The sequence below is a fragment of the Bufo bufo genome, chromosome 2, assembly GCF_905171765.1.
Source record: "Bufo bufo chromosome 2, aBufBuf1.1, whole genome shotgun sequence".
Classification (NCBI taxonomy): Eukaryota; Metazoa; Chordata; class Amphibia; order Anura; family Bufonidae; genus Bufo; species Bufo bufo.
This window is the reverse complement of record NC_053390.1, coordinates 506,805,463-506,825,867: the sequence shown is the minus strand read 5'-3', so window position 1 is coordinate 506,825,867 and position 20,405 is coordinate 506,805,463. Positions and strand designations below refer to the sequence as shown.

Genomic DNA, 20,405 nt, shown 5'->3' with positions numbered 1-20,405 from the left:
AATCTATATTACCATCCAAAGGTTATTCCATCATGAAATAAAGATTATGTTTTTAATTATGTAGAATAAGTCTGTATGTGTTTAATTTTTGGGGTAAATAAATTCCATTAATCCAATGTCATGCTCTTCCAGAGGTTTTTGTAAGATAATTGGGCAGTTTCTCTGCCTACAAGATATTATCACAGATGCTTGGCTTACTTTTGCAATTCTCAAAACTGAATTTGACTCAGCAGAGATCACATGCCTCTTCTTCACAGCAAAAATGTTATAACATGAACAGAGTTGAGAAAAAGACCTTAATCCTAACTTCTACAAACCTATGAATGCAGAACTTAATCAAACTAATATAAAAAGTTATTCTACAAATCTTCCTCTACTTGCATATTATAAGTTATACCAGCAAGAATTAGTCTTTATGTAGAAAACTATGATTTAAATCAAGCCTTACTGACTAGTGATTTAAATCAGTTTGATTTAAATCAAATCACCCTGTAAATAAATATACACATATACACACACATATATACACACACACACATATATACATAGAATACACCATTTCACAATAGGTGATGTCAACACCCTGCACAGGTCACACAGCATGTCTAGAGAACTGGGCAATCTTCTCTCCATTGTTCCTATGGTCCATTTAGCTGTAAATGCTTTTAACACGGTGCCATGCACACATCTGGATTTTTTGTGGATCAGCGTGGCCGTTTAACAAATTATAGAACATGCCCTATTCTGGTCTGCACTGGACGGGAATAGTCCTTTCTATTGACGAGAGTGAGAAAAATAAGGAACTCATATGGTATCCATGTTTTGCGGCCTAGTTTTAATGAAACAAATTATTTTTATACACATAGAACTTGCCTTTCTTATTTTTCCTGTTGTGAAGTTCCACACCTCAATAAATCCATCCACTGACCCAGTCACCAAATACTGGCCATCAGGCGAAAATCGGGCACATTCTACATGTGATTTTTGACCAAACTGTAAAAAAAAAAAAAGGAAGAAAATTTCAATATTAAAGCATAACCTTTAGCAAGCTTTTATGGATTTCACTTATTATGTATATCATATAATACTATGTATGCTTTTATTAAAGACAGCTGTAGTTCATTTACTTGTAGGTGGAAATGATAACACTTGATTAGTAAATCGGCCAATAAAAATGTGTAGTGGTACACAGACAACTGACAATGATGTAATCTGCCTCCATTCCTGTCAGGCTGCTCAGCCATGATGGCATCACACACAGGATTACATCATTACTATCTGTGGAAGAGCAGGGTTGCTGCCTGCTCTAGAATTGATAGTAATGATGAGATGCTGTGTGCAATAAGCGGTCAAGCAATGAAACACTCAATGCTATAAGATGAAGGCAGGCACTAGAGCACACTGTGTAGGTTGGGAGGGGGGGTGGTTGGGATAGGGGTCCAATTTCTTGAAAAACAACAGAATATAAGCAAACAGTTTAAGAAAAATTATCAGATTCAAAAAAAAGAGAACAATGTGTAGTCAGGCCCACCCTTTCCTCTCACTACCACACAACAGCTCTACAGAGGGACGCAACTCGCCCTATTCACATTGAAGGACGAGCTGCTGGTCTTTGGTTACAGGACTTCAATGCCAACATCACATCAACAAGAAGTGACCACTGGCCTCAACGATGTACAGCAGTGGCCAAACACTGACACAAATTTTGGTTTTCAAAAAGTTTCCTGCTTTAGTTTTTACAAGGGGCAGATTGCATTAGGCTACTTTCACACTTGCGTTTTGTGTAGATCCGTCGTGGATGGGTCCGTTCAGATAATACAACCATCTGCATCCTTTCTGAACGGATCCGTTTGTATTATCTTTAACATAGCCATCACGGATCCGCCTTGAACACCATTGAAAGTCAATGGAGGACGGAACAGTTTTCTATTGTGCCAGATTGTGTCAGAGAAAACTGATCCTTTCCCATTGACTTACATTGTGTGCCAGGACTGATCCGTTTCATCAGACGGACATCAAAACGCTGCAAGCAGTGGAATGGAGACTGAACTGATGCATTCTAAGTGGATCCTTTTCCATTCAGAATGCAAACTGACCCGTTTTGGACCGCTTGTGAGAGCCCTGAACGGAGGTCACAAACGGAAAGCCAAAACGCCAGTGTGAAAGTAGCCTAAAAGGGATATTCTGGTTATGTTATCTGCTATCCACAGGAAAGGGAATAACTATCAGATCAGTGGGAGTACCACCAATTTGTTATCCCCTATACTGTAGTTAGTGGATAGCTTAACACAGTCATGCTCAACCTGCGGCCCTCCAGCTGTTGCAAAACTACAACTTCCAGCATGCCAGAACAGCCTACAGCTATCAGCAGGGCATTGTGGGAGTTGTAGTTTTACAACAGCTGGAGGGCCGCAGGTTGAGCATGCCTGGCTTAACATAACCACAATACCCCTTTATCTCTAGATTGTTATGAAGGGTGATCAGATGAATAGTAATTAATTGCAGTCATTCCTTGTCATGAAAAGTAACAATCACAAAAACCCAAATTTTCACTTCATTTCAGCCCTGCCACAAAATGACCTAACTTTATTTCAGTGATCTTCTCATTAGCTCAGGAGACCGTGCTAACGAGGTCATGCTGATTGAATTAGAAGAGCAAACTGGTTGCTTTGAAAGGAGGGCTGGCGCTTCAAATCACTGTCTCCCTCTGCTAGGCCTCTTGCACACGACCGTTGCCGGCCATGGCCCGTATTAAGACCCACAAACAGCCCATTCACCTGAATAGGTCCGCAATCTGCAGGTGAATTTGTTCTAATTTTTTTTTGCGGACGGATCACGGACCCATTCAAGTTAAATGAGTCTGGAGCCATCATGATTAGAAAAGAATGGTTTGCCATCAGTCAGGATTTGGCCCAGAAGCTGATATCCAGCATGCCAGGACGAATTGCAGAACTCTTGTGAAGGGTCAACTCTGGAAATATTTTGTCTTTGTACTTTAGTATATCATAGAAATGTAAAAAAAAAAAAAAAAGGATCTAAAATACTGAAGCAGCAAACTTTGTGAAAACCATTGGTTGCAGCAATGATGTGATGTTGACATGACATCAGCCCTGTAAAAAGACTCTGCCACACTATTGCTGATCACAGACAACTCGTTTAACAGTACCAACTCGTCCTCTTATGTAGCTTTTACATGTATTTTCATTAGTGCACTTTTGCTCTGTTGAATTGGGGTTAAAATGACAAACTGTCGGATAGAAGCAGCGGCCTCTACTGATCTAAAGGAAATAATATATCTGGCTTACTGAGAAGAAATAACAATTATAACACATAGTGGGGGGGGGGGGGAACCCCAACATAAATGCAAGGCATGAAATGGGTTACATGAAAATATACATTGGCGCTTTACCTTTATGTGTCTGCTCAGTTGTGTAGGGAACTTTTCTTCTTCCACATCTTTCACAGCTGCTTTACCACGGAACAAATCAATGGTCATTCCTGGAGGTAAAAGCCCCTGATGCTGCTGCCATTTCAAAGCCTGGAAAAGAGAAATCATTTGTGGAAAAACAGAGGGACATTTATCAACCCCTTAATGTCACTACTGTAGCGTAAAAAGGTTGCAGAATATGGCGCATGCCACGTGTGCACCATAATTTGCAACTTTGAGCTTCTCTGCACTGTTCCGAAATGCCGAGTAAAGGGGACAGGACTTTGTACGGCCAGCAGAAGTCAGAATCTGGCACACGGCAGGGCAGAGATGTAACTGATTTGTTAAGAGGTATCTTAATCATTTCCTCTTAAGTGGGAAAAATTGGCTTCTACCTCACAGTTGCAGGATAACAGGCTGAAATGGATGGACAAATGTCTTTTTTTCGGCCTTATAAACTATGTTACTATGTTAAATTAGGTGCATCTCACGCCAGTGCAGGGAGATCAAAACTGGCGTATGGGTCCGGCTCCTGCCACCCCCACGATCAGTTGTTTGAAGAAGCTGTGGAGCTCATGCAAGTGCTGCAGCCTCTTCATTGTTTAACTGCACACCGTCTAACTTGTAGCAGCAGTGCAGTGTAATTATCTAGTCGGCAGGCAAGTAAACAGTGAAGCAAGGATCGGTCATCAGTATACTAGCACAATCACTTTAGCTTGTTTGACTGGAGTAAAGCGTGAAAGCATTGAATCCTGGCGTGTTCCAGTGAAGGGAAATTTTAATAACTTAAAGGGGTTGGCCATTTTCTGGTTACTGCTGACTGGTGTGTTTGTAAGATGGCACTGACTAATATAGTCTTTATTGAAATTCTACACCATTTCCAATATTTAATAAGATATGCCCCATTGTTTACAAAGTCTTTTGGGCTGTCCACAAGATGGTCACTGATGGAGGGTCATGTGACCAGTAAAATCACCTCCATGTGAGGTCTTCTCCATTCAAATACACAGTACTTGCTGTTGGGGTCAGCTCAATAGTGGTAGGCACAGCAGTCAGAAACACACAGGGATTTGCCCGTTTTCTTTATTTTCACTTACAAGCAAAAATATAAGGCCTTTACATTCAGGCAAAAACACAAAATAAATTCCTGCTCGGCTGAGCACTAACTAAACACAAGATCACCCTTTCTATACGGGCGGCCTACTACCAGCCACACGACACAACTCAAAGTAAACTTACAGTGTCCTTTTTGTTGTTTTAGCAGACTTCAGCGGTAAGGGTGAAAGACAGCCTGTTCAACCAGTCCCACACACACACACACACTCATAGTGCAGACCTTTATAGCCTAGAAATGAGCCAAGATCCATCACCTGGCTGAGAGCTCTATAGGAAACCTGTTCTGGACAGGAAGGGAATGAGGAGCCCCACTACCAACCTGCTTATCATTCCATAAAAATCCAGGCCCGACAACACCATTAACCAAAGCCCTCATGTTTTGCTAAGACAACCCATCTTTCCTGGATTTCCTAGTTGAGATATCCACTTCCTGTAGCCTAGTACATTGTATATGAAAGACACCTAGGCGAAATAGAACTATTTTCTGCTACTTTTCCAGTCAGTCTCACACTGCCCATATGCACTTGTTCTGTTGGGAGTTTAGTGCAGATGTAGTGTATTTGAATGGAAGAGACATCACATGGAGGTGTTTTGCCTGGTCACATGACCATCAGCAACCATTTTATGGACAGGACCTCTGCTTTGTAAACAATGGGGCATACCACACGAAATATAGAAAATGGTGCAGAATTTCAACAAAGACTATATTAGTAAGTGCCATATAGTTAACTTAGAGACACATTGATCAACAATAACCAGAAAGTGGCCAAGCCCTTTAAAGAGGACCTGTCACCATAAAACTGCAAAGTAATCTGCAGGCAGCATGTTATAGAGCAAGAGGAGCTGAGCAGCTTGATACATGGATGTATGTTAAAAGATTCAGTAGAACATGTAATTTATACATTGAAATTCCTGCTCATTCTGGGCTCTGAAGTGAAGGAGGCGGTCCTATCAGTGACCGACAGCCTTCAATCTATGAGTGTGTATATAGAGCTAGCTGTCAATCACTGATAGGACCGCCTCCTTCACTTCAAAGCCCAGAATGAGCAGGGATTTAAATGTATAAAATACACATTATATTAATCTGCTCAGCTCCTCCTGCTTTCTAATATGCTGCCTTTAGCTCAAACAGGTTCACTTTACGGGCCAAAGCCAATTTTGCAGCATTTTCATTTTTCATCCCTGCCTTTAGGGCAAGGCCACATGTGACATCACAGTCCAAAATATCGCATTGAAGGCACACTAGAAGATTGCACGCTGTTACAGCTATAAAAGTGCAACCAGCTCCATGCTAAGCCCACGGCTTTGGAATGGGATATCCAACACATACACATATAGGAGTAAGAGTCAGGTGTTCATAAACTCAAGCCATATAGTGTACATCAAATTAAAGGAATTCAATATTTCTTTACCTGGCCCAACAAAGCCATGAGACGAGATGGGGGTACCACACTCACTTCACCAGCAAGAGCTTGGGCTATGGCAGCTCTCCTTTTCTCTTTGCTGCTGCCATCTGGATACGCCTGTAAGAGTCACCAAAATAATATTTCATAATTGTGTAGAATATTGGGTTGTGTAGAGCAGATTTCTGCTGTAATGTGTGCCAATTTTCTACCGCATGTTGTAAATTCAGTTGGGCCTTGATAAATGTCCCCAATTGTGTTAGGGAATGTAAATCTCGAACACCTTGTCTAAATTTAAAGTCATATTATGATAGAGAAAATTAGGAAACATACCTCACGGGGGTCAAAATAAGATCTAGCCAATAGGTTTTCAAGATGTATATATCTTTCGGGCTGTGTCTGCTTTAACATGATCATGGGGTCAGTCTGTCTCAGAAGAGATCTGGCAGCTCCCAGCTCTCGGAGCTCAATCAATTCCAGAACAACCTACAAGGTGGAAAGATAAAACGCAGAAGAAGTTACAGACAGCACATACAGCATAAAGTGCTACTTATAAGGGCACTAAAACAGACGGATTACCGTCCAGGTGAGTTTAAAACAGACAGCACCCAGACTGAATACGACGCTGAAAACTGAATGGGTATCATCATATTCATATACAGACTATCATGTAAAAACTCATCTGTGTTCACTGTCTGGACAAGTTTTTGATCACCTCCCTAAAACAGTCCTTAACCCCTTAGTGACCAGCCTGTTTTGGGCCTTACCGACCAAGCGTTTTTCCTCTTTTTCATTGTTGTGTTCCAAGAGCTATATATATTTTTTTTATTCTTCCATCTATAGAGCTTTATGAGAGCTTGTTTTTTGCGGGACAAGTTGTAGTTTTTAATGGCGCCATTTTGGGGTACACATAACTTTCTGATTAACTTTTATTAACTCTTTCTGGGAGGGAGATGGGAAAAACAGCAATAAGTTTTTAAGCTATAAATTTTACTGCGTTAATTTTTTGCTATAAATAACATAATCGCTTTATTCTCTGGGTCAGTATGATTACAGTGATACTAGGGGTGCACCGAAATGAAAATTCTGGTCCGAAACCGAAAATTCTGGGTGCCCTTGACCGAAACCGAAACTGCCTTTTTGCCCAAATACTTTTAAAATACTTTTTTTTTTTTAATGATTTTATTAATAATTCTTTTTCATGAATTTAATAAATCATATTATATATGGAGAGGGGGATCTGTGGGTGGCTCTGTTATGGAGAGGGGGATCTGTGGGTGGCTCTGTTATGGAGAGGAGGATCTGTGGGTGGCTCTGTTATGGAGAGGAGGATCTGTGGGTGGCGCTGTTATGGAGAGGGGGATCTGTGGGTGGCGCTGTTATGGAGAGGGGGATCTGTGGGTGGCGCTGTTATGGAGAGGGGGGGGATCTGTGGGTGGCTCTGTTATGGAGAGGGGGGGGATCTGTGGGTGGCTCTGTTATGGAGAGGGGGGGGATCTGTGGGTGGCTCTGTTATGGAGAGGGGGATCTGTGGGTGGCGCTGTTATGGAGGGGGGGGATATGTGCACTGTTATGGGCATAACAGTGCACAGATCCCTTTCCCCATAACAGTGCACAGATCTCCCCTCCCCATAGCAGTGCCATAGACCGATCCCCCTACCCATAACAGCCCCGGCCCTGCTGCTCACAGCATCACTCACTGCATCTTTATTTTACATTACAATCATGACGCTCCAGTAACAACTGTGCAGGCAGAGCGGAGGGCGGCGTAACGTCACTTACTTACGTGACGCACCTGCTCCGCCCACTTTATGAATGAAGGAGGCGGAGCAGGCGAGTCACGTGAGTAAGTGACGTTACGCCGCCCTCCGCTCTGCCTGCAGAGTTGTTACTGGAGCGTCACGATTGTAAGGTAAAATAAAGATGCAGTGACTTAAAAGTAAACCGCCCGCCCGCAGATGGTGAGCTACTTGGTGGGTGACAAATCCCACACCCCATATTTTCGGCCGATATGTAACAATATCGGCCGAAATGGATTAGGTACATTTTCGGCCGATATTTTCGGCTGCCGGAATTTCGGTGCACCCCCAAGTGATACCAAATACAGTATTTTTCGCCCTAAAAGACGCACCGGCCCATAAGACGCACCTAGGTTTTTGGGGAGGAAAATAAGAAAAAAAATATTTTTAACCAAAAGGTGTGCTGTGTGTTTGGAACTAATGGTGGTCTGTGGATGGCACTATTACTGGAGATCTGTGGATGACGGACACAGTTACGGGGGGGCTCTGTGGATAACGGACACAGTTACGGGGGGCGCTGTGGATGACGGACACAGTTACGGGGGGGCGCTGTGGATGACGGACACAGTTACGGGGGGCGCTGTGGATGAGGGACACAGTTACGGGGGGGCGCTGTGGATGACGGACACCGTTACGGGGGGGGGGGGGGGATCTGTGGATGACGGACACCGTTACGGGGGGGGGGGGATCTGTGGATGACGGACACCGTTACGGGGGGGGGATGATCTGTGGATGACGGACACAGTTACGGGGGGGCGCTGTGGATAACGGACACAGTTACGGGGGGCGCTGTGGATGACGGACACAGTTACGGGGGGGCGCTGTGGATGACGGACACAGTTACGGGGGGCGCTGTGGATGAGGGACACAGTTACGGGGGGGCGCTGTGGATGACGGACACCGTTACGGGGGGGGGATCTGTGGATGACGGACACCGTTACGGGGGGGGGATCTGTGGATGACGGACACCGTTACGGGGGGGGGGGGGGATCTGTGGATGACGGACACCGTTACGGGGGGGGGGGGGGATCTGTGGATGACGGACACCGTTACGGGGGGGGGGGGATCTGTGGATGACGGACACCGTTACGGGGGGGGGGGGGATCTGTGGATGACGGACACCGTTACGGGGGGGGGGGGGGGATCTGTGGATGACGGACACCGTTACAGGGGGGGGGATCTGTGGATGACGGACACCGTTACGGGGGGATATCTGTGGATGACGGACACCGTTATGGGGGGGGGGGGGGGATCTGTGGATGACGGACACCGTTACGGGGGGGGGGGGATCTGTGGATGACGGACACCGTTACGGGGGGGGGGGGGGGATCTGTGGATGACGGACACTGTTACGGGGGGGGGGATCTGTGGATGACGGACACCGTTACGGGGGGGGGGGGGATCTGTGGATGGCACTGTTACAGGGGGGGGGGGGGGGGGTCTGTGGATGGCACTGTTATATATGTGCCATCCACAGACCTCCCCCAGCCCATAACTGTGCCATCCACAGATGTCCCCCTGTCCCCCATAAAAATGTCATCCACAGATCCCCCCCCCCCCCGCTGCTCCGGTATACTAATATAAGATGTGTTATTCAATTAATAGTTATTAAACATGCCCCCCAACTCCTAATAGTACCTTACATCCTAACAGCTTCTGTACAATGCCGGCAGGCAGGCGATTCACTCACTGACGTCACTTGCCTGCGCCACCTGCTTCATTCATAAAGTAGGCGGAGCAGGCACGTGACATGAGGGAGTTACGCTGCCACCCGTCCGGCCTGCCTGCATTCTACAGAAGCTGTTAGGATGTAAGGTACTATTAGGAGTGAGGGGGCATGTTTAATAACTATTAATTGAATAAGACATCTTATATTAGTATACCGGACGGGCGGGGCTATACTACACTGACTGCACCGCCCCGCCGCTATTGCCGGCCCCCAGCTCCTCCTCCCAGTCCCTCCCCGAGTCCCCGCTCGCTCGTACATCGCAGCTTGCGATGTAAAACTGCAAGCATTCGCCCCATAAGACGCAGGGGCATTTCCCCCCCATTTTTGTGGGAGAAAAGTGCATCTTATGGGGCGAAAAATACGGTACATATAGTTTTTTTTTTTTACATTTTACTACTTTTTTGCAATAAAAAGGAGATTTTTGTATAACTTACCAGTAAAATCTCTTTCTCGCTCTTCATTGGGGGAGACAGGAACTGCGGGTTTAGCTATGTCCTCTAGGAGGCGTTGACACTAGTAAAAGCGGTTAGCTCCTCCCCTGGCAGCTATACCCCCTCCAGCCTGGAGAGAGAGCTTCAGTTTGTGTACAAGTAGTAGGAGAAGCAAGCCAACCAAAGAAAAAAACATGGAACACCAACCATGCCAAAAGACCCAACGGGGCTCAAACCAGCAATAGCCACAACTGTGGTCGAACAACAATACTGGGTGGGTGCTGTGTCCCCAATAAAGAGCGAGAAAGAGATTTTACGGGTAAGTTATACAAAAATCTCCTTTTCTCGCCCATATTCATTGGGGGACACAGGAACTGTGGGACGTCCGAAAGCAGTCCACAGGGAGGGAAAAACCACAGACCCACGGAAGCAAGCGTCCCTGCAGACATCTAAGAACTGTCGCCTGCAAGACCACGTGGCCCAATGCCGGGACCGCCGATGCATAAGTATGCACCTGGTAATTTTTGGTGAACATATGCAAGGAGGACCAGTAGCCACCTTACCCAACTTAACAGCCGAAGCACGATGCCCCCGAGCCCAAGAAGCGCCCACCGCTCTGTGGAGTAAGCCGTGACACCTAAGGGCGGAACCCTGCTCCGGGGCGCGGTATGTTTTAGCACTTGCAGACCGAATCCAACGTGCAATCGCCACCTTGGAGGCCGCCAATTGCTAGCGAGGACCCTTCGGAAGACAAAAAGGGGTTCCGTACGCCGGAAGAGACTGGAGGCTGCCAAATAATGATCGGACCTCTGACAACGTCAATAATGTAACTCCCTTCCGTAGGGTGTGAAGTGGAGGAACAGTGAAGGAAGAACAATGTCCCCATTGACATGGAAGCCAGAGACCACCTTCGGGAGAAGGAATGAGCCGGAGAACCACCTTATCCTTGTGAAGAACCAGGAAGGGCTTCTGCAAGAGAGCGCCCCCAACCCGGACTCCCAACTGATGGATGTGATAGCCACAAGAAAAGACCACCTTCTAGGACCGGAGCCAGAGTGAGAGAACTATATTCGGATCCCAAGGCGGTAAAGGACGGTACGAAGGAACCATATGTGCCACTCTCTAAAGAAAGCCTCCGTGGCACCAGGGAGATCAGAGTACACTGGAACTGCCCCAGGATAGAAGCACCAACACCGGACCCATAAAGGACAAAGGGCTAAACCAGGTCCAACCCCGATTGTAGAAATGATAGGACTGTTGGGAGAGAAAAGACGGAGTGAGGGGATGTCCCGGCTTCACAGAAGCCCAGGAAGGACCTCCAGGTCCTAATAGAGCCTGGGCGATGCAGGCTTCCTGGCCTGAAACATAGTGCAGATGACATCCGCCGAAAACCCTCTCCACGTCAGAATGGCGGATTAAACAGCCACGCTGTCAACCAAAGACCCTAATGCTGATGTAAGACTGGACCCTGTGAAAGAAGGTCGTCTCTGAGTGGCAGTGACCAAGGGATGTCTCCTAGAAGGCGACTGAGGCCAGCGTGCCACGCACGATAACCAATCCGGAGCTACTAGGATTCATTGGAATGCCCTCCCTCTTGATCTTCCGAAGAACCTGGGTAGGAGGGCCAGGTGAACAAAAAACACATAAGGAGGGAAAACTTCCGCCAAGGAGATATCAGGGCGTCCACGCCGCATGCTTCCGGAACTCTTGCTCGGGATAGAAAAGTGTGAAGCTTTCGTGTAGATACCGTTAGCACACCCGGACCAATGGAAGAAGTCCCTGTAGAAGGAGTGATGAGGAGGACGCCACAGTACACCAGTCGGACCGGAACGAGTCTGGAAATGGAAGGCCACCAAACGAATACCCCGTGCAAATGCGGAGGGAAGGTAGTAACATGGGAACTACCAAGGCCTGCGAGTGGCTATGAACCATGAGCCAGAGGCGGAAAAAGACAGGAGAAGAATAGGTCTAAGTCCATTCCCCATCAGAGACCGGCACTATACAGAAGTAGCCAAGGATTAGGAGGCTGTGCAAAAACAAAATCTCCGCCTGAGGATGAAAACCAGGCAAGGGGAGTCACACTGTATTGCTAGCCCCATACCCTGGCAGAGGAGGGGGCCGCCCTCAGAGGCCACCAATGCAATGCTAGAAGAGTCCACCACCTGAAGAGTGAGCTGAAGAACCTAAGTATGTAGTGGTAACACAAATACCACTCGCACAGTAGTAGCCAGCGCTTGCCCGTGAGCGCAAAACTGAGGGGGAAGGCCTGAGACTATCCGTAGAAGCCACGTACCATACCGCCCGTGTCAAGTAGAGAAAACTTTAAAACCCTACCCGGGAGGGCGCTGAACAGGAGCAACCACCAAGCTAGCGCCAGGGTAAGGCCCCTAACTGAGGGGGAAGTCCCACTGCGGCGACTATGAACTCAAGCATTAGCAAAAAAAGCTGCATCTGTGGAGAGTGCCAGCATAACCACTTCCCAGAGAAGGAGGAGTGGTGGATAGAGAATACAGAGTCGGTGAAACACTCGACTCTCTGGAACGTACTCACCAAATATGTGCACTGGTGCACGCACTATGCATTGATGCAGACAATATCATGACCGACAGGAATGGTGGAGGCCCATGGAGATGGGGGGGTCTCTGGGACACATAAGTGATGCTAGGCAACCCCCTGAAGACAGAGGATGAACATGTCCAAAACCCGCGCCAAAAGAAGGAAGGAATAGCTACCGTATCCACTGGCTGCACCAGTATACTACTAGAGTAAAAGTACCGACTGTTGCCACGCCCCTTTGTGAAAAGCGAAGGCACCTAGAGCCGTGGCGTAGTTGAATTGCAACATCCGAGACGTTTAGATATTCCCCGCTAGTGGATCACTTGCGGAAGGGGTTAATGCAACAGGAAGCACGGCGAAGTGCAACACTCAGCCCTTGGAAAGGGATAGCGCGAAGTCGGGACCGTATGCAATGGCAGTGCAATTACTCTACCTATGGAAGGTGGAACGCATACGGCAAGCACTTAAGCCAGTGGTAGGGAAAATACTCCACCTATGAAGGGGGGGTTAATGCCCACGGCGGAAACTAGTGCATATGGCGAGTCCTGTACCCCGTGGGAGTGCAATTATTGCACCTAAGTAAGGGTGTAACGCCTACAGCACACAATGGAACTAGATATGTCAGCGCGCCACCTAAGGAAGGGCTAATGCATACGGCAGGTACTGAACCAAGTGGAGATGTAATTTCACCACCTACAGAAGGGGTAAAGTATACTCCCGGCCCTGAAACCAGTGTCCCGGTACTTAGTCCACCTATGGCAGGGGACAATGTATAAGGCAAGTACTGTATGCCAAAGTAGTGCAATTACTCTGCCCATGGAAGGGGGCAATGCATACGACAAGTACTGCTGGCAACCATAGACGCAATCAAGGAAGATTGCTTCGGATTCATGTCAGGGTCTGAATCAGTGATTTCCCTCCCCCTTAGACTAACCCTCTCCGGGTCCGCTTGAACGTAGGACTACCCTTTAGAATCTCGCCCCTGACAGTTGCGGACTATCAACCAAACTACCCAGGGGGTGGAGTGGGAACTTCTAGAGGTCCATCCACCGGATTGCGCAGGCGGTGCATTATCAACCAAACAACCCCGTAGGGGGGATTGGGAAGTTCCAGAGGTCCTCTGCTGGATAGCGCAGTTGGAGAATTATCAACAAAACGAACCGGGAGGGCAGATTGTAATTTCAGAGGTCCTTATTGAATTGCAAAGGTGGAGAATTATCAACCAAACGACCCGGAAGGGTGGATTGGGAAGACAGAGGTCCTGTAATGAATTTCGCCGGTGGAAAATCCACCAACCGACCCAGAAGGGTGGATTGGGAATGTCAGAGGTCCCCTATAGAATTGCGCAGGCGGAGAATTATCAACCAAACGACCCGGGAGGGTGGATTGGGAATGTCAGAGATCCTCTATTGAATTGCGCTGGTGGAAAATATAGACCAAACGACCCAGGAACGTCAGAGATCCTCCTTGATTGCGCAGGTGGAGGATTGTCAGCCAACGGCCCCGAAGACCGTATTGGGAATCCTGCAGGGTTCCCTGTATTGCGCAGGTGCACGCAGAAGTATCAACCAAGCGGCCGAGTAGGGCGGATTGGGACTATGAGAGGTCCTCCTGACCGTAACAGGGTACGGGCATTATATGTGCTGAGGGGGGCCGGGGCCCGTATTAAATGCTCCCTTTTTATTTTTTTATTTGTATGGAGAAGTATGAAGGGTTACTTCTATAGTAAGAGACCGCACTTCTATCCAACCCTTAGATGACCCAGCACCGGCCTAAGAAAAGGCTGGCCAGGAAGGATTAAAAAGTGCCTGAGGGGGCGGTGCTCAGCTGGCTTCTGGGGAAAGGGAGCAGCTAGGCGGGAGAATTCGCGCCAGTCTGCCGCGCCGCGCCCCCACAGGGATGAGTTTTGGCCTAGGCTTTGCAAAACGCGGGCCTAAATTTACACACGCGGCCGACCGGGGAGGAAAAAAGGAGGCTGGAGCGGGGAGTGAGCGCATCGTGGCCGGCGGTGCTCCGGGAGGAACAGACACTGCCGCTGGATCCAAACTCCTCGGGTATTCACCCCCGCAGCCAGAGAGAGAGAATATGAGTCGGATAGCGGGGGGAGGGAGCCTCTTTCTCCCGCTGTAGTTTGAAGTGATTCTACCCAGCGTCTATTAACCCCCTATGAGCATTAACCGTCGGCCCAGAGGGGGAGTGAGAGGGACAGATTTAGGGGTGATGTGCTCCCTTTTCCAAGATAAGAAGCAGGCAGCCTTGTGCCTTGCTGTGTCCCCCTCAGAAAACCCTGAGCTGTATTGTTAGCTCCATTGATAGGTTGAGATACAGGGGAGGGGAGATCTATGCCAAGAGGGAGGGAGGGGGAAGAGGTTAATACTTACCTATTCCCGTGTACTCACCTCATCTCCTGTCCTCCCGCCATCTTCACCCTTCCTCTGGCCAGCAGGGTCACCCCTTCAGCTACTGGCACCGTAGTGGCAGGACGCTGGAAAAAGGGGCTTAAATGGGTAACCCTTGTGCTGGCAGGACCCCGGGAGAACAGGGAGGCGAGGCGTCCACTGTTTTCCATCTGAAAAAGAAGGAAAAAAATAAACTAAAATAAAAAATCTTCAGGAGATTCCCTGCATAGCAGGGAGGTCTTGCCTCCTATTGACACTAGAAAAAACTGAAGCTCTCTCTCCAGGCTGGAGGGGGTATAGCTGCCAGGGGAGGAGCTAACAGCTTTTACTAGTGTCAACGCCTCCTAGAGGACATAGCTATACCCAAGGTTCCTGTGTCCCCCAATGATATGGGCAAGAAACCAAATTTTTTGCTTTGCCGCTTCCCAAGACCCATACCCTTTTTATTTCTATGGAGTTGTGTGGGGGCTTGATTATTGCGGGATGACTTGTATTTTTCATTGGTATCATTTTGGAGTAAATGCTTATTATTACGTTTTTCGGTGGCAACTAAGAATAAATTAGCAAGTCTGTAATTATTATTTTTTTTTTTACATCGTTTACCGTAGGGGATAATTTCCGAGTTATTTATAAAGTCTGGGTCGTTAGGACACGGCAATAACAAACATAAGGGGAAGATTTCTTTTTTTGCAAGCGTATTTTCAATGGAAAAAAAAGCGTAATTTTTTTTTATTGAATAATTTTTTTTTTTTTTACCACTTAAAGGGTTTCTATCACTTCGTATCACATATTTAGGTGTCAGACACTAGCGATCCGCTAGTGTCTGCTCTAACAAACCATTCTAATATGATAGGTTTTGGGGCGGCCGTTTTGCTAAAATAAGAACTTATATCTATATGCTAATGAGCCTCTAGGTGCTATGGGGGCGTCATTAGCACCTAGAGGCTCCGTCTACCTTCATAAACTGCCGCCGCCCAGCGCGTCCCTCCAGCCCGCCCATCTCCTGCTGAATGCGATCCTCTCCGTGCGCGTCTCTGTTCGGCGCATGCGCTGTGAATGTCTGACCGCTTCCCTGCTCAGACATCTCCACTGCGCCTGTTCAACGGAGCACTATGATGTCATCGGCGCAGGCGCAGTGGAGATGTCTGAGCAGGGAAGCGGTCAGACATTCACTGCGCATGCGCCGGACAGAGACGCGCACGGAGAAGATCGCATTCAGCAGGAGATGGGCGGGCTGGAGGGACGCGCTGGGCGGCGGCAGTTTATGAAGGTAGACAGAGCCTCTAGGTGCTAATGACGCCCCCATAGCACCTAGAGGCTCATTAGCATATAGATATAAGTTGTTATTTTAGCAAAACGGCTGCCCCAAAACCTATCATATTAGGGTGGTTTGTTAGAGCAGACACTAGCGGATCGCTAGTGTCTGACACCTAAATATGTGATACGAAGTGATAGAAACCCTTTAATAGTCCCACAAGAGGACTATAACAGATAGTTTTTTGATTGCTTTTAAAATGCAATGCGCAGCCTGCTGGAAATTATTGAAGGCTGGTCTGGGGCCTACATCAGTCCCCAGGCAGACTTCACACACATCGGCACCCGGTGATCGCATTTGCGGGGTGCCGATGGAAGACATAGGGAGTCCACTCCCTCTGTCAGCACATTACATGCAGCGGGCGCCATTGCACGCAGCATGTAAAGTGTTGAACAGCCCGGATAAGCACTCCTGCTGGTCCGGGCTGGTAGAGCAGGGCTGTGGCTCTCATGTGAGAGCCGGGGACCCGTGCAACACTTACTGGGCCGAGGTAAAAAAGCGGCGGACCAGCATAAGGCCCCTTAGTGACCGCCATAAAAACCGTGTATGGGTGGTCACTTGGGGGTTAACATGACTTCTCCAGCCTCCTTCCCCATCCTTGCTAATGCTCATTATGTGTGGACAATTAACTGGCAATCTTTTTCTTGTTGGTAGTTTAATCTCTCGTTATAATTATTATACCCTTGTAATAGAAATCAACTCTGTGTATGCTGGTGAGCCTGTGTTAGACCTGAACTCCCACAAATGTACAGACTTAATATACTTGACTGGATGTGCACTTTAATTATTCTTCATTTCAGACTACCAATAAGAAAATGGTGTAGAGATGGAACAAGTTCAGAGGCGGGCAAACAAAGTAGTTCATTAAAATCGGTGGACTACAGCACCCAGAAAGATTAAAATTGGGGTTACATAGTTTGGAAAACCATGACATAATAATTAGATTATGAAAAAGATCACCGTATTGATCATTTATCTATTCATACCCAGGACTGTGACGAGGGGATACCCTCAACATCTAGAGGAAAGAAGGTTTGTACAAACATAGAAGAGGATTCTTTACGGTAAGAGCAGTGAGACTATGGAACTCTCTGCCTGAGGTGATGGTGAGTACAATAAAGGAATTCAAGAGGGGCCTGGATGTATTTCTGGAGTGTAATAATATTACAAGTTATAGTTACTAGACTTCTGGAGATATTGATCATGGGGCAGCACGGCGGCTCAGTGGTTAACACTGGTGCACTGGGGTCCTAAATTCACATCTGACATCATCTGCATGGAGTTTGTATGTTCTCCCCGTGTTTGTGTAGGTTTCCTCCGGGTACTCCCCCAAAGACATACTGATAGGGAACTCTGACTGTGAGCCCCACTGGAGGCAAGCAATAATGTCTGTAAAGTGTGGAGGGATATGACACCACTATATAAGTGAGTAAAATAAATAATTCTGATCGCCCAACTGGAGTCAGGATGGAATATTTTCCCTAAGATGAGAAAAACTGGCTTCTACCTTACAAGATCGGACCTGAATAAATGCATGTCTTTTCTCAGATGACGCTAACAATCAGTAAGTTCAACAATATATTCTTACCCTATAGTAATAATAATCAGAGGTAAATTAATCGCGTATTAATGGGGAAAACACTTCTTTACCTGTTCATACAGATCAATGAGGGTCTTGTCTGGCAGTTTCAGCGACTGGATAGCCTGCAGCACTGTATCCCAATGGCCGCTGTTAATGTCTGCCACAAAGCTCTCTATACTGTCCACTGTATTTAGAGACACGGTCGTCTCCTCCTGTAACGTTGCCAATGCGCGGTGCAAACTGTTCTCTTTCAGGTACTGCATGATGAGACGGATGACACTAAGGAAATAAAGAGATTGGTCACCTTGTAGCAGGACATGGGACAAGCAGTGAGAATAAAGAAGCACCCAGCTTTCCCAGGCTCCTGAATGATCTTCTACTAGTTATACACGGATGATGGCAGTAAGTAGCAGAGCTGCAGTTTAGGGGGTCACAAGGAGTAGGTGACAACCCCCACGTCAGCAGTAATGGTAGCTTTACAGGTTGTCACACAGGACAGTTTACACATAGCTGCAGGATGAATGCAGTCAGCACTGCGTGCTGTGCGGGATTCTCTAGAATCAAGAAGCTGGTTACTGACTAGAATGATCCTGTGGGCAGAGCAATGGCCGTCACCACATATGTGCACGCCCGGCACCTCATGCTGCTCCTGGCGCCGCTTATGTGAGCACGACAGCAATATCACACTTACTCGGACGACTCGATTTCGATAGACATGTTGGAAGCTTCTCCGGTGCAACCGACTGATCTCACAGTCCTCCAACAGCAAGATAGGCCTGGGCGCACAACAATGACGTCACATCCAGAGAGCAGTCTCCGGCGTTCTACATCACTTCCGGCTCTTTCCTGCAATTGTATCGCGACGACGCTAGGTGGCGCACAGAAACCTTCGGAAAGCATGACAAACTGGATAAATATTGTTCATCAGACACATGTAATAGAAAGAGATACATAATAGATGTGAGTTGGGAAATACATAGATATTAGATACATGAGATAGATAGGAATGCAGCAAGACAAATAGATATTAGATAAAATGAGGTAAATGGATAGTAGATAGATACATATGGCCCAGATAGACACTGAGATGATAGATACAGAAGACACGGATAGACAATTAGATATGATTGATATATATATATATTATACAGATAGACACATAGATATGACATGGATAGACAGATATTAGTTATGAGATAGATATGAAACAGATAGACAGAGATGATACATAGATATGACATGGATAGATATGAGATAGATATGACACGGATAGACACAGAGATGATAGACACATATGACATGGACAGATAGATATTAGATATATAGATAGATATGATAAAGGTAGACAAATAGATGATAGATACATATGACATGGATGGACAGATAGATATATACAGTAGATAGATATGACACATATAGATATGACACTAATAGACAAATGATATGGATATAGTTATATAGATAGATATGACGCAGATAGATATGATATGGATAGTCACAGATGATAGATACATATGATATGGATAGACAGATATGACACAGATAGACACATAGATATTACATATGAGATAGAAATTTGGCAACACGCCAAGGTCAGTGTAAAATGTATTCACCTTGATAGCCTTTCCATATATATGGCTGTGGCATATTAGCTCTCAGGAGTAACTTGATGGTACATTCACAGGTTCAGAGTTTGCCTGTGGTACACCTGACATTAACAGGATGATTGTGCTGGCGGATCTGCACAAGGATTAGACCCACTATCATTCAATAGGGTTAATCTGTGGCTATTTCATGTGGAATCTGTAGGTATACAAGACGACTCGGGACCTCAGGAGTAGCACTGCTGGAAGGACACTCCACATATTTTACCAGAAATGGAGCCTTTATTGCACGACTACTAGTAGTCACACAATAAAGTCTCCATTTTTGGTAAAATACTTGGAGTGTCTTTTTCCAGTAGTGCTACTCCTGAGGTCCTGAATTATCTTCTATAACTGTATTTAACCTGGCCAAGGCTCGAGTCTGATGAGGACAGTGTGCAGAAGCTGGAAACCAATTATCTGTCTGCCCTACAAGGTGTTATGCCCTTTGTATAACGCAAGGATGAGCAGATATAACCTGACATTTTCTGTGTACATCACATGCAATCCTTTCTATGATGTGCTCTCCCATCTTTATCTTATGTAGAATAATCTGTAGAAAAAAGAGCATGATAATTTTTCTTGTGGATGAACGCCATGGATAGGAATCTGCAGATTTTTTTTCTGGTAAGTGAGCAGGCTATAAAATGCTTGAACTCAATGTGGAAGGCTCAAACACTCAAACATGTAATAGCATCCTTTGGATGCTTTTGCACAGTTTGTTAGTAGCCTTTTTTGCACTTTTGGATTTTTAGTGACGTTTTTTGCTGCAAAACAGCCAGCTTCAAATGTTAGCAGAAGGTCTTTGAGGAATTTGAAACGCAGGACACAAGTGTATTTTGCTACTGGCGCCTTTGTTAATTAGGTGGCTTTTCGTCTTTCTTGCTTATTTTTATAAAGGGGATGATGTAGTGTTTTTCAGGCATTTTAACACCGTCTCTATAGGGGAAACGCCATGAAGAAAACGCTAGTGGGCAAACACAATGAACCAAATTTACTAATGTG

The 20,405-nt window shown here is 46.5% G+C and overlaps 1 protein-coding gene across 1 annotated transcript in view; it reads right to left on the bottom strand.

Moving 5' to 3' along the window:
• SMU1 (SMU1 DNA replication regulator and spliceosomal factor) overlaps positions 1-18,582 on the bottom strand; it is a 55,933-nt gene extending 37,351 nt beyond the window's left edge. The window contains exons 1-6 of the mRNA XM_040417840.1: positions 18,449-18,582; positions 17,826-18,036; positions 6,280-6,432; positions 5,956-6,066; positions 3,410-3,538; positions 874-993 (exon numbers count right to left, since the gene is read on the bottom strand). Coding sequence (XP_040273774.1) covers positions 874-993; positions 3,410-3,538; positions 5,956-6,066; positions 6,280-6,432; positions 17,826-18,036; positions 18,449-18,474 — 750 coding nt within the window. The 5' untranslated portion in view covers positions 18,475-18,582. The remainder of the gene's footprint in view (positions 1-873; positions 994-3,409; positions 3,539-5,955; positions 6,067-6,279; positions 6,433-17,825; positions 18,037-18,448) is intronic.
• Positions 18,583-20,405: the final 1,823 nt, after the last annotated feature.